Raw genomic sequence first — 12,293 nt, 5'->3', positions numbered from 1 at the left:
TGAATAAAGACAAAAAGAAAAGTTTTTATGCAAGTTGAAAAAGTTTATTGTTTTTTTGCATTTATGATTATATTTAATACAGAATTTAGCTCAGCTCGATTGATGGTCTATGAACCACATGATACAATTTATAACAAAATCCATATCAACTTCATCTTTACTCAAAGAATGATTGTCGTCATATACATAAAGCCTAGAGAATTAATTAAAATTAATACGAATGTTTATTTACGAATACAAAATCAAACAGCTTACCTGGCCTTAGTATTATTTTCGCGCAGCCGATTGAACCACAGTTTGCCCTGATGCGGAGGAACTCTCAAATCATTGGAACCTATGGCTACAAGTGTAGGAGTTTTCACTTTATGGGCTAGCAAAATAGGAGAATGAGCTAACATTTTAAGCATCATTTCTTCTTGCTTCTTTTTAAAATCGCCATTATCGCTCACATCCACATCTTTAATGCCACTTTGAGAGGAACACCTGAAATTATCAAACATGAATGGTGATGCTTTAGATTATTACGATCATTGAGGATATTCTACTTTATAATGGCAGGTTCAAGGTGCAAGAAACAGCGATATTTTGCTCTTTCTTCCCGTGTCAAAGTGTGTCTACTGAAAAATGAATTCTAAACTTGGAAATTATCCAGTGTGACTTTGAGAAAATGTACAGTACTTACCAATCTGGTATGTCAGATGAACTGAACATTGAAGGTAAATCGATGACGGGGTTTCTCAAAGCTGCCGCCCGAAATTTATCCTGAAATAATAAAAATTGTACAATTTTACAAAGGCTCTCAATAATTACTACGAAGTATAAATATTTGACTCTGTACCGGATATTGCCCTGTAAGATGAGCAATCATAAATCCTCCATGAGAGCCCCCATTCAAAAAAATATTTTTTGGATCCAACCAAGGATACTTTTGCAAAGCTTCATCGATCGCAGTTATAGTATCTTCGATCTCGGAAGAGCCGATTTTTCCAAGGATGTAGTCAACATTTTTTCCTCCCATGCCAGTTGATCCTCGATAATTGATTTGTAAAATTCCAAATCCTAATTTTATGTAAAAAAAGTTTTATCAATTTGCACTCATTGAATTATTTAACGATAACGTTTTAATTGCAACTCACCAAGGGTAGCGTAAAACATGTGGGATACAATGAAATCATTACTAAAATTCGAATTAGGACCTCCATGAGGCACGACTATCAATGGAACTGATTTATCAGGAGCATTTTTCTTACCCAAATAAATATAATTGAAGTCCTCTGAATAGTAAAAATTGTAGATAAGTACATTTTTTTTATAAATTACTGGTTGACAATATTAAAAATTAAAAAAAGGTATATTTTGAAGTACATACTGACTGAATCCTCGTTTTTGTAAGTGTATTCGTTAAGGTCCAAGATGATATCTTTTGTCAGTACAGGATCTAATGCAGGTTTGGTGCATTCTTGTAAATGAATCAATAATTCGTTTTGACAATTGTATTCATACTTTCCAAGTAACAATTGCGTCGGAAGAGTTAAAGATGTAGCAACCAAAGAAATGTATTTTCCCTTAACATCTAGAATGCCATAACTTACATCATCTGACATTCCATCAAATTCTCTTATTTCCTTTGTCTCTGAAGTATAAAAAAAAAATTGAATTCATAAAGTTTGCTATGAAAATTATTTGAGTTATATAATTTCAAGAAAATAAATATTTACCTAAATTAACTGAATACGACTTGAAAGTGTTTCTCTGGGGAGTAGTAAAAAAGAGAAACTTTGAATCTTCACTCCAGCAACGCTTTGGAAAATTTTGATTATAAACTCCGTAAAACTTGGATTTATTTGCAATCGTAATGTGCGTGTCCACGACATCTATTAGTACTTGGGGCTGAAAGTTGATGATGACGATACTTCAATAAGTTGAATATCAGCTTTTTTTATACATTTGTTTTATACTTACTACTTGTTGCTCCCATTCCATGTACATGAGTCTTTGAACGTCGTGATGAGCTGGACCCATATCTCTTTCCAGCCAGACCAAGTACTTTCCATCGGGGCTGAATCGAGGCGCGCGTACGGATATATCTTTTCCAGTCAGCAAACCTTAATTTTAAATTTTATCAATTTTAGTCGATTATTTTTCAACATACAGTGCTCTCGTGTATCGATTACGAATTCTAATGCAACTCACGAAAATCGTTTTTCTTCAAATGAAACACGTACGACTCCCTGTTGGTGCAAAACATCAATCCAAGATATCGGTGGTACAATTTGTAAACGATTCCAACGATATCTTCGCCGTTGGGAGCCCAGCAAACTTGAGACGGGAAATATTCTTCGGGTATATCTTCGACGGCGGTTAAAGTCTCTTCCTCGATATTTAGTATGGCGACAACGGATCTGTGCTTGCCGACCAGTTGTTCACCCCACTCGGGTTTGTAAACGTATTCGTTGCCCTGAAAGAGGGTTCATTTTTGTTAAATATTGATAGCAAAAAGTAATAATAATGACTGAATAGATTTTGAACTTTACAGGCACAATTGAATCCTCAGACGATTGATCTTTATTCTTTTTCGCTTTTCGGGTGAAAAACGATTCAGATTTTGGTAGCTTCTTTTCGGCGAGATACAACAAGCGAGTATTGTCCGGCGACCAATGAAACGAAGCGAACGTAGCTGAGAAAAAATATTTACCGTAAATTTTCAATGGTATTAATTTATCTCGTACATTTATTGTTTTAAGTGAGCAATGCACTAACGAGTTGTGTAAACATCTCCGTGAACATCCATAGCAGCCAAGTCAAAAGACTTGAGGAGTTGCTGCTTGTCCCAAATTTCAACGAATTGCTTCGATTTCGCGTCAATGGATATTTCTCGCAAAATTGCTCTGATGGAGTCATCGGAAGAAGAAACACTCATAAGCCTGAAATATAATTAGGAAATTAAAAAAAAAACCTGTAAATAATTAAAAATTCATTCGAGATCAATCGAGCTTACTCGGAAGTTGTGTCTGCGGGGAAGGTTTTGGCAATTGGTGTCATTTCATTGAAGAAGAAAGATTGCGAGAACTTGTTCTTCTTTTTTGTTTCTAAATTGCGCGACGACCACTGACTCTCTATTGTTGTTATGTTATTCGGATTGAAAACAATTTTCGCTGACGCGAGATTTGGCGTTTGAGCCAATTTTTTATATACTTTGATAATTTCGTTGACCTAAAATTTATTAATGAGAAGTATAATTAATGTTTTAATAAAAAATATGTAAATAATAATAAAAGGTAATTTACTGACCTTAGTTGAACTCATGTTGATAATTAAGACTTGCTCAAGAGCAACACAACCGGTATTAAAGTAGATTGCTCAAAGCGATGATCGAACTTGAAAAAATTCAAAAAATGTCAGTTATTGTTATGCTTTAATTTTTCAACGAGTTAAAATATTTATATTTCATGGGGATGTGTTCGTAGAATAAAAATCTTCATTAAAATGATCAAGTTGTTGTATTTTAAGTAAATATAATTGAGATACAGCGGATAAATTAGTTCTTGTATTTGTGATTACGTTTAAAATGTATGAGCGATTACATATGGCGAAAAAATTAATATAAATAAAGCCAGACTCTATACACATTTAGGCTTCTGCGGGTTGTTCTACGGTTTCTTCTGTCTTTTCTTCTTCTTTCACTTCGACCTCTTCCTTGACTGCTTTGACGGGTGGATCTTCAACTGGCAATTTCACTTCTTCGGCAACAATAGTTGGTTGAATTGTTATTTGTGGCACGACGTTGGCAACGTGTTTAATTAACCACAGAGACGCATTGATAACGAAATCAATTTCTATTTCCTCTTTCGACAGAGTTTGGTTATCTCCGTAAACATATAGTCTAAATTTATAAAAAATAATTCGTTAAAAAATATTCATTGCACTTCATTGAAAATGATTGTCAGAACAATAACTTACTTAGCTGGTACTTGATTGGCGGTTAATCGGCCGTACCACAGTCTACCCTGAGACGAATGGCAACGTAAATCTTTCGTGCCTACGGCAATGAGAGTCGGTGCTTTGACTTTGTCCGCGAATTGTATGGGCGAGCGATCGAACATGTGCAAAGTAATCTCTGAGTAATTCGTGTTCAAAGCAGCCGGGGGTAAACGTTCGAGAAATTTGCAACCAGTATTTGCGGGACACCTATGCAATAAATTAAACGATTAGATCAATTAACGCGTTATCGTTTGAATTTTCATTTTCATAAAGTACCAGTCGGGGATATCGGTGTTGGTGTACATAGATGGGATGTCGATAATCGGAGTTTTCATTACAACAGCTCTGAATAAGTCCTGGGCAACACAATAATTGTTATCAAACTATTTCATTACTATTATTATCTTATCGAACTACTACTATCAAGGGCTTACTGGGTTTTGTCCACTCAAATGAGCACACAAAAAGGCTCCGTGGCACGCGCCATAAAGAGCCACCTTAGCAGGATCGATATGTGGATACTTGGCTAGAGCCAATTTGAGAGCTGTCATGCAATCGAGAACATCGGTCTCACCGATATTTCCAGTGAGGAATTCGATGTTGTCCCTACCCATTCCTGAAGATCCTCTATAGTTGATTTGTATTATAGCAAAACCTAACGAACATGAGTATTATTTTTATTGATAATTTCTTCTTGTTTGCAAAATTGTTAGACATTACCTAAAAGAGCAAAAATTGCCAGATCCATGTTGAATTGATTGCAGAATGAATCGTGCGGTCCTCCATGAGGAACTACGAGCAAAGGCATCGAATGCTTTTTCGTCGATTTGTAACCAAAGTAAGTGAAGTTAAAGTCTCCTACAAGTGCGAAAAAAATCATTAAACTCTGATTTAATAAAACATAAATGCACGCAATTTTTAGATTCAAGTCAAACTCACTGACTGGTTCATCTGTTTTATATTCAAACTCTATGTGTTCGTAAATGAGTCTCTCTTTGCTAGGAATCAAAAGAGGTTTCGTCAGATTCACCAGCTTGATAGCTCCTATTTTTGGCTTTGTTGGATCAAATTTTCCAACGACCAATTGAGGCGGTAGAATATTTGAAGTTCTCGTGAAAACAATTCGATTTCTTCGGACATCTAGAATGTTTAAACTGCTACCGTCAGGATTTTCTATTTCTGCTATAATTTTCGTTTCTATAATCCAAAATAAAAATGAATATTATTATTATCCTCGAAATTTAGGATATTTTTTGTAAAAATCATTTTACATTTACCCAAACTAACTACGTAGGATTTTATGTTAGATCTTTGCTGAGTACTTAAGAATAAATATTTTGAATCTCTACTCCAGCAACGCTTGGGTATGTTATGACCGTAAAATCCGAAAAATTTCTTTTTGTCGGCAATTTCTATGCTTGTTTTTACTACATCTACTAATATATCAGGCTGAAAATAAAAAATAATTTATCAAGTTCAAGTATAAGATCTCACACATTCATATCAAGTAAATTTACAGTCTCATTGAAGCCCCATTGAATCTTCATGAGTCGCTGTACATTGTGATGCTGTTTACCAGTTTCTCTTTCTAGCCATATCAAGTACCTTCCGTCCGGACTGAATTGAGGTGTTTTGCAAGCTTTTCCAGCAGTAGTTAGTAAACCTGCAGAAAATTTACGATAAAAATATGCATATTGAAAAAGAATGAATTTAAAATTAGACTCTACGATACTCACGAAATTCATTGTTTTTAACTACGAACAAGTACGATTCGCGATTGCTGCAATTGAAACGACCAAGGTACCTTGGGTATCTCTTGTATGCCACTCCGACGATGCAATCGCCTTTGGCGGACCAAATCGTTTCAGCCGGAAAATATTCATCCGGTACTTGAGTGACTTCAGAAAACGTGTCGTTTTGAAGATTCAAAATTATCACTACTGAACGGTGTCGACCCTCTAATTGCTCGCCCCAATGTGGTTTGAATGCATACTCTTGACCCTGCGGAGAGATTTATTTATTTATAAAAAAAACTGTGTGACTTACTCTCTAGAGGAAATTAAAAATCAGAAGTAATCTTTACTCTAATTGGTTCTGGTTTATTTTCTGAGGCAGGAGTTTGCTTCTTTGGCTTAGTCGTATAAAATGGCTCTACTTTTGGTAATTTTTTTTCTGCGACGTACATGAGTTTGGTATTGTCGGGTGAAAAGTGAAATGAGCTAAAAATATCTGTAATGGTAAGGGTAATGTTACGGATTAAGAAAAAAAATTTCCTAAACATAAAGTAATGGATTTTACTGTCTGAGTAAATTTCTCCGTGCACATCGTATGCACTAAGATCGTAATTTCTGATGCGATGTTGTCGATCCCATACTTCGATATACTGTTTCGGCTTTCCATCGACTGTCACTTGTCTTAAAATTGCCTTGAACTTTTCATTTTCTGAAGATGTGGTCAAAAGTCTGTAAAATTTGGGTTTATTTGTTAATTATATCTATATGAAAATTGTTTTTACATTTCAATTTTCATGGTACTAACTGCGTAGAGACATCGATGGGAAAGCTTTCGACTAGAAGTTGTAATTCAGCATCCAAGCTAAGATCCTGCGTAAATTTTTGCTGCTCATTTCTTTCGAGATTTCTTTGTGCCCAGACAGTTTGGACAGAAATTCCATTTCTAGCGATAGAAATAATTCGAGCAGAAACGACGTAAGGATTTAAACTCATGCATTTGTACAAATCTAAAATTTTGTCGATCTGTGAACGTAAATCAAGAATTGAAAATAAGTGACAATTTTCTTTTAAATTCACGGTAAAAAGGTAATATTCATCAAATTCACCTCATTTGCTTTGGTAGGCTCTTCTGCCATTGCAATGCTTTTGAATACTTAAAAAAACTAAACAGTGGAAAATTAAAATTTCATGAAAAAACGTTAAATTAACTAAATACCAAAAGTTGAAACTGAATTACTTACCTTTATGAAATTTCGTCTACATGAAAATCGGCTTCCAAAAATTGCTGCACTCGAAAAATCGCATAACTTATGTAACCATCCAAATCGTGCACTGATTTAAAAACTTATTTAATACGGCTTCGAATTTACTGTATTGACTGCGTAAGATCTGGGTCATTGACACTCGGAGTCGCGCATATAAATCAGGTGAGGGTGAACGGGGGGGTTGACATATTCAGTAAACCAGGGAGATTGACAGGATCGGGGTGTGTTGTAAAAACGTGACGAATAATAGCGAGCGACTGATGATCAATTTGGAGATGGGCGGCTATCGGTAGCGTGTGTGCAAAAAAAAAAGAAAGAAAGAGAGAGAGAAACGTCGCAGAGATAGGTCAGAGATACACGTAACGATTTTCCTTTGTGGTGCACTCGCGATTCTTTGGCAGCTTGCGAACTCGCTTGGCATTTCGGTATGCTCAAACGACTTCAAAGGAAAGGGACTTCCATTTAAAAATCTGCCATTTATCTTATATACTTAGTACCAACGGTCAATGATTCTCGAGTGTATGCATAATTAAATTAGTGTTTTTGACATCTATAAGCTTGAAATAAAGATGAAATTTATTATAATTTACTGACATCTCTACGGCAGAGAAGATTTTCATGCTCGCATAGTTGAGACAAAATCTCTGACCATATTTCAAATTTGTGGATTTTAGATATCCCGAACTATTGTACATTCATTCTCATAAATAGCTTATTATAGTCATATTTTCGTACATTGATATAATTTCATTAGTATCTGAATAAATTGCTTCAATAAATTATAAAATGCCTTTGTGCGAGACATAACACTTTTAGGTATTCAATATTTAACATCATTAAAAGGTATTGATAAAATTTGAATGAATTTTACGAAACAACATGATAGTTTTCAAAATAGCATTACAAATCCATGTAAAAAATTCATATTTGGACGACATTTAGGACGATTAGCTTAACAAATACAAAACAGAATTACGTAAAACATTCGTTTTTCTTGCATGAAACTGGAGTAAATCATGTAGATGTAGGTTTCATATTTATACATTTTATTTTACGGATATTAAAAAATAAAAAAAAAACAATTGTATTTAGTTTTTCAATTTTTGTTTGTATTAAATTTATGAAAATATAGTTTTTCAATGAAAAAAACTGCTGTTAAATGGGTAAATTCTCGATATGCGTGTGAATGCACCTTTAACATTTTCAAGCTATTAGCGCCAAGACTGCGAAAACAAGAACTCAAGCGAGCTTCTGAAAGCCGAGTAGACACTCTATGTTTTCGTCGGATTATTGCGTGGTTAGCGAAGCAGACGATAAAATTGTAGCAGCGCAGTGTGCCATGCGAGCAGTAATGTTATGCCGCTACATTGATGATTTATAGGTTCGTTCTTATTGCAACTGATTATGTCTATTGCTCAACAAGAATTTTTGTTTTTACTTTGTTATAGAGACATCGGTTGACTCGAGCAGTTCGAAAATCAATTTTTTTTTTTTTTTGTAAGAAAAAAAAACAAATATAGCCACAATGCTTGCGAGAGTTCTTACAAAGTTGTCGAGAGTTCCCAAACTATCACCAAACTTTTCACCGCAAGTTTGTTTAATCTACGATGATCCATATTCAAAAAATCCAAAAAAAGGTTTGAATGATGAAATGGCGACGAAGAATGTTGCAAATTAATATTTTTATAAGTTTATGATTTTTTCCACAGAAGACAGATCCAGATTTTCAAAAACAGACAATGATGATTTATCGGACCACTTTAATACTCCCTCTCCAATGAATATATTATCATTTTTAGAAGAAAATAAAGACGATTTGAAAAGCCAAGACCTCCATTATGCTATAGGGAACTTTTTAAAAATTTACAAACAAGCACTTACAGAACCAAATGTAGATCAATCCAACATTTGGAATCAACTTGGCTCTTTGGATAGTTTTGAGAAGACTATGAATCCACATATAGATAAATTATCAAACTCAGATTTAATTTATTTTCTGCAGGTATTGCTCAAAATGAAAATACCTTCTTCATCTAAAATATTTTTCTCTGCTCTACAAAGTCTTTTACAATCAGTAGATAAATTTTCTATTACTGACTATGGTACAGTGTCACGTATTATTAACAGAATTCCATCAAGTCCGTTGACCTTCAAGTTAAGGACTGTCATGAAGCAAAAGTTCATTGTAAAAGTATCAATGAATTTGGATAAAAAAAATATAGATCATTTGACAAGTGGATTAGTATTTGCAGCTCAAAACTCATGCAATAATTTATTCAAAATATTTTTAACTCATTTTGAAAATTTTCAAGACGATATTCCTTTAGAAAATGCTAATTTAATAATGGAAGCTATACTAAAAGCAAAAGTGCCATCAAACAGTATTGTCAAGGCATTGAAAAAAACTGAAAATGCTATTATTAATCATAGTGACGAATTAAACATGGGTCAAGTAAATTTCATAACACTCTTATTAGATATCAAACTTAAGAACACAAAGTAAATATATATATTTTTCAACTTTTTTCTTCTTCTTTGACAATTATTAAATAAATACATTTTTCATTTTGCAGGGATGAAGTATTTTATAATCCATACTTTCTAGATCTGATGGCTAAGAAATTTATACAAAATGATTGGGGCTTTGAAGGTACCTTGAGTGCTATTAGAAATCTCACAAATATGCGGCATTACAACAAAGAATTAGTAAATTATGGATGTGCCTCGTATTTTGAAAAAAGGACTATGAAACAGGAATATATTGGAAGTGAGATAAAGAAACTACTTGTATTAATCACTGGTTTATCTCTAGGTAGTCATAAAACAATATTTTGGATAGACATAGAAAAATCTTTAAAAGAAGCAAAATCATTGGAAAGTTTTGATGATGAGACTCTATGCATCTTATTAGCAAATATGTTGAGTTTAGATTCATATCCAGAATACTTATTAAAAAAATTTTTCGATAAGGAAAGAAATTACAATCAAAATGAATTTTTACTTTGGACATTTACTAAAATTTATCAAAAATTGAAAACTAATAAAAATTACAATGGTCCGCTACCAAGTGATCAGCAAATGAAACATTTGGAATCCCATAATGATGATATGATTAAAAAAGTTAAAAAACGTCACAATAGACTATATCCTTATTTGGAAGAAGGGCTTGGTGGATCGAAATTCATAAAATCTGGCGTTAAAACTAAATTATTTCATGTTATTGGTAAGTTTTTTTTAAGAAGTATAATGTATTTTTGTTAAATTAATTTTTTTTTCCAGAACATGTTGTAGCTTTTCAAGCAAATCCAACATTAGATCCATGGGATATAAATCAAAATAACGAGGGTGACGTTTACTTAGAGGATTTGCAAGTACCAGAAGGATGTAAAATGTAAAAATTTTCACATGAATGTTTAAATTTGTCTCTCTCAAACCTATAATTCAAAACGCTTTTTTTTAGAGTTCCTATCATAACTGTTTCTGACCAGTGGTATACGAGAAATACAAATGAGTTGTTGGGATTGCATAGAATAGAAATAGATTCATTAAGAGCCATGTCTTATCCGGTTGTTGTGATAAATAGAACTAGCTGGAAGAAGATGCCACTCGCAGAAAAAACAAGCTTTTTAATGGAGCAAATAAAAGCTGTACTTTAAATGTAAGATGTGTTGTGCCATCATAGTGTTACAATAGCACTAAAATTTATATTGGAATGATCTTGTTATAAATTGTTGACAAAATATTTTGTAAAATATTGTAAATAAAACTGTTTTATATTTTTAATCATATTTACCAGTGATCCTTTCTTTCAATTTTATTTAAGTTTGAAATTCATTTGATAATTTTTAGATGGCAGCACGTCTAAGAATCTCAAATATCTCTTAGCAACACATGTAATGTAAACAAATCCCGCGATACGCTTTCGTATAAAACACTCGATCGCACGGTAAACAATTGTAAACAATGCGATTAAGGTACTTGTTAAATAATTTCGATAAGAAATGCTAAAATGTGGAAGTCATCAGTGGTGTCTGCTTCGGATCGTATTTTTCCAGGACTAGCCTGTCACGATAGAAAGAAAGAGTTTTTCGATATACGTGAGTGTTTCGGCGAGATTTTTCATTTTTTTCTAATTTTTTTATTGAATGGCAAGTAGCGAGAAATGTAATATTTCCTTTTTTATATTGCAGAAAACAGGGTGCAGTCGAGTCTGCCTCTTCAGATAGTTTTATTTTTAAATGTTTATTACTTTCCCGTATGGGTATTATTCTTGATTTATTACTTGGATGCAAAGGTAAACATCAATTGCACAATCGTATCGGCACTTGTCACTAAATTTTATTTTCTCATCTCATTGCATAAAAATAGCATTTCGTTTAAAAAACTCACCTTGTATACAAGACGTTTTGTTTTCCTCCAGTACTACGAGTTGTCAGAATTTTACAAATTCGTCTCGGTGGCAGTGTCGCTGACGGTGGTGTGCCTGGAATGCACAAGACTCTACTTGGGCTACCTCGGCAATCTCGGTGAAAGAGTAAGTGAGCCTCTTTATTTTTTCTTCTCGCTTTATTTTTTGTTGACAAACGCAGCAGCAGAGATAAAAGTCAGTGCTCGAACAACACGATTTTGAGATGTCATCAGCGCTGCAGTCGCGCGCCTATACACGTAAATACACATATAAACGCCGGCTGGAATGTGAAAACAGCCGGCACAAGACGAGCTGCGAAGATGTCTCCGAGAGATCGCGCTCGAATTCGCCTGGCCGCGAGACGAGTGAATTTCGAAAAAAAACCTATACGATTTTTATACTGTCTCAAAAACAATAATTATTAATGGTACTTGTTTGATGTTACTTCACAGATACCAGAGTTGGCCAGTTTTTGGTTGATATCCACGCTACTCCAGCTTCCCCTGGAATTGTTCCTGGTCTTCGATCGTAACTCGACTTATCTGCCGAACGAGCGAATCGCCAACAGCGTCGCTTTGGCGTTTCTCGCCGTGGAAATCGTCACGGGCACCATCGTCCTGAAGATATCGGCCGATCATCACGCCAAACGTTTCTACATGGCTCAGCTCTACGGCATCGAGGACACAATAAAATAATTTCATTTACCAAAAATCGAAAAAATCTGGCCTCGCTTTTATTCGTTCACCACAAAATCCAGTGTTACAAACAAAGTCACTTTATAAATATCGAACTTTTATAAACGAAGTACAACTTTGTATAGATAAAAGAAAAGTTAAAACACGCGCGCGCGTGTGTGTGTGACAATTGGCAAACTCTTAAAATATATAATAGGTGTAAAAAAAGGTT

The 12,293-nt window shown here is 34.1% G+C and overlaps 4 protein-coding genes across 7 annotated transcripts; 2 read left to right on the top strand and 2 right to left on the bottom strand.

The window, feature by feature from the left end:
* Positions 1 to 28: 28 nt before the first annotated feature.
* LOC106654148 (acylamino-acid-releasing enzyme-like) lies at positions 29 to 11,457 on the bottom strand. The gene is made up of 14 exons (XM_014373877.2): positions 11,369 to 11,457; positions 3,292 to 3,377; positions 2,999 to 3,213; positions 2,761 to 2,924; positions 2,535 to 2,677; positions 2,194 to 2,458; positions 1,963 to 2,105; positions 1,719 to 1,890; positions 1,370 to 1,633; positions 1,137 to 1,274; positions 839 to 1,059; positions 683 to 762; positions 256 to 483; positions 29 to 193 (listed from the first exon to the last, which is right to left on the bottom strand). Exons 2-14 carry the CDS (start codon positions 3,304 to 3,306, stop codon positions 91 to 93), a joined length of 2,151 nt encoding a protein of 716 aa, XP_014229363.1. The 5' UTR covers positions 3,307 to 3,377; positions 11,369 to 11,457; the 3' UTR covers positions 29 to 90.
* LOC106653231 (acylamino-acid-releasing enzyme-like) lies at positions 3,631 to 6,850 on the bottom strand. Its single transcript, XM_014372605.1, has 13 exons — positions 6,821 to 6,850; positions 6,520 to 6,737; positions 6,280 to 6,443; positions 6,065 to 6,210; positions 5,718 to 5,982; positions 5,499 to 5,644; positions 5,259 to 5,430; positions 4,921 to 5,178; positions 4,702 to 4,839; positions 4,416 to 4,636; positions 4,258 to 4,337; positions 3,961 to 4,188; positions 3,631 to 3,883 (listed from the first exon to the last, which is right to left on the bottom strand). The coding sequence occupies exons 1-13, from the start codon at positions 6,848 to 6,850 to the stop codon at positions 3,631 to 3,633; spliced, it is 2,319 nt and encodes a 772-aa protein (XP_014228091.1).
* LOC106654158 lies at positions 8,322 to 10,739 on the top strand. Of its 4 annotated transcripts, XM_014373887.2 has the most exons (6): positions 8,322 to 8,360; positions 8,428 to 8,616; positions 8,689 to 9,478; positions 9,553 to 10,202; positions 10,259 to 10,370; positions 10,440 to 10,738. In XM_014373887.2, exons 2-6 carry the CDS (start codon positions 8,505 to 8,507, stop codon positions 10,633 to 10,635), a joined length of 1,860 nt encoding a protein of 619 aa, XP_014229373.1. In that variant the 5' UTR covers positions 8,322 to 8,360; positions 8,428 to 8,504; the 3' UTR covers positions 10,636 to 10,738. The 4 variants fall into 4 exon arrangements, with proteins under 4 accessions (XP_014229373.1, XP_014229381.1, XP_014229390.1 ...); XM_014373895.2 differs by having other exon boundaries at positions 8,344 to 8,616; XM_014373904.2 differs by lacking the exons at positions 8,322 to 8,360; positions 8,428 to 8,616 and having other exon boundaries at positions 8,905 to 8,981; positions 9,055 to 9,478; positions 10,440 to 10,739.
* On the top strand, positions 10,984 to 12,198 carry LOC106653225 (transmembrane protein 17-like). Its single transcript, XM_014372592.2, has 4 exons — positions 10,984 to 11,076; positions 11,170 to 11,273; positions 11,400 to 11,513; positions 11,840 to 12,198. The coding sequence occupies exons 1-4, from the start codon at positions 10,989 to 10,991 to the stop codon at positions 12,080 to 12,082; spliced, it is 549 nt and encodes a 182-aa protein (XP_014228078.1). The 5' UTR covers positions 10,984 to 10,988; the 3' UTR covers positions 12,083 to 12,198.
* The last annotated feature ends 95 nt before the right edge of the window (positions 12,199 to 12,293 follow it).

The sequence above is a fragment of the Trichogramma pretiosum genome, unplaced genomic scaffold (assembly GCF_000599845.2).
Source record: "Trichogramma pretiosum strain Unisexual culture from Peru unplaced genomic scaffold, Tpre_2.0 scaffold1, whole genome shotgun sequence".
Lineage (NCBI taxonomy): Eukaryota > Metazoa > Arthropoda > Insecta > Hymenoptera > Trichogrammatidae > Trichogramma > Trichogramma pretiosum.
This window is presented reverse-complemented; position numbering and strand designations above follow the sequence as displayed.

Excerpts from the sequence above, each read along its gene's own strand:
- LOC106654148 (XM_014373877.2), bottom strand. Across the intron at positions 2,925-2,998 it reads CCCGCAGACACAACTTCCGA|GCTTATGAGTGTTTCTTCTT; the intron begins GTAAGCTCGATT and ends ATTATATTTCAG. Across the intron at positions 194-255 it reads GAAAATAATACTAAGGCCAG|GCTTTATGTATATGACGACA; the intron begins GTAAGCTGTTTG and ends TTAATTCTCTAG.
- LOC106654158 (XM_014373887.2), top strand. The coding sequence starts at position 8,505 with ATGCTTGCGAGAGTTCTTACAAAGTTGTCGAGAGTTCCCAAACTATCA. Across the intron at positions 8,617-8,688 it reads TTCAAAAAATCCAAAAAAAG|AAGACAGATCCAGATTTTCA; the intron begins GTTTGAATGATG and ends TTTTTTCCACAG. Across the intron at positions 10,371-10,439 it reads GTACCAGAAGGATGTAAAAT|AGTTCCTATCATAACTGTTT; the intron begins GTAAAAATTTTC and ends GCTTTTTTTTAG.
- LOC106653231 (XM_014372605.1), bottom strand. The coding sequence starts at position 6,850 with ATGGCAGAAGAGCCTACCAAAGCAAATGAG. Across the intron at positions 6,738-6,820 it reads AGCCTACCAAAGCAAATGAG|ATCGACAAAATTTTAGATTT; the intron begins GTGAATTTGATG and ends TTACGTTCACAG. Across the intron at positions 4,840-4,920 it reads TAAAACAGATGAACCAGTCA|GAGACTTTAACTTCACTTAC; the intron begins GTGAGTTTGACT and ends TCGCACTTGTAG.
- LOC106653225 (XM_014372592.2), top strand. The coding sequence starts at position 10,989 with ATGTGGAAGTCATCAGTGGTGTCTGCTTCGGATCGTATTTTTCCAGGA. Across the intron at positions 11,274-11,399 it reads TTTATTACTTGGATGCAAAG|TACTACGAGTTGTCAGAATT; the intron begins GTAAACATCAAT and ends GTTTTCCTCCAG. Across the intron at positions 11,514-11,839 it reads TCGGCAATCTCGGTGAAAGA|ATACCAGAGTTGGCCAGTTT; the intron begins GTAAGTGAGCCT and ends GTTACTTCACAG.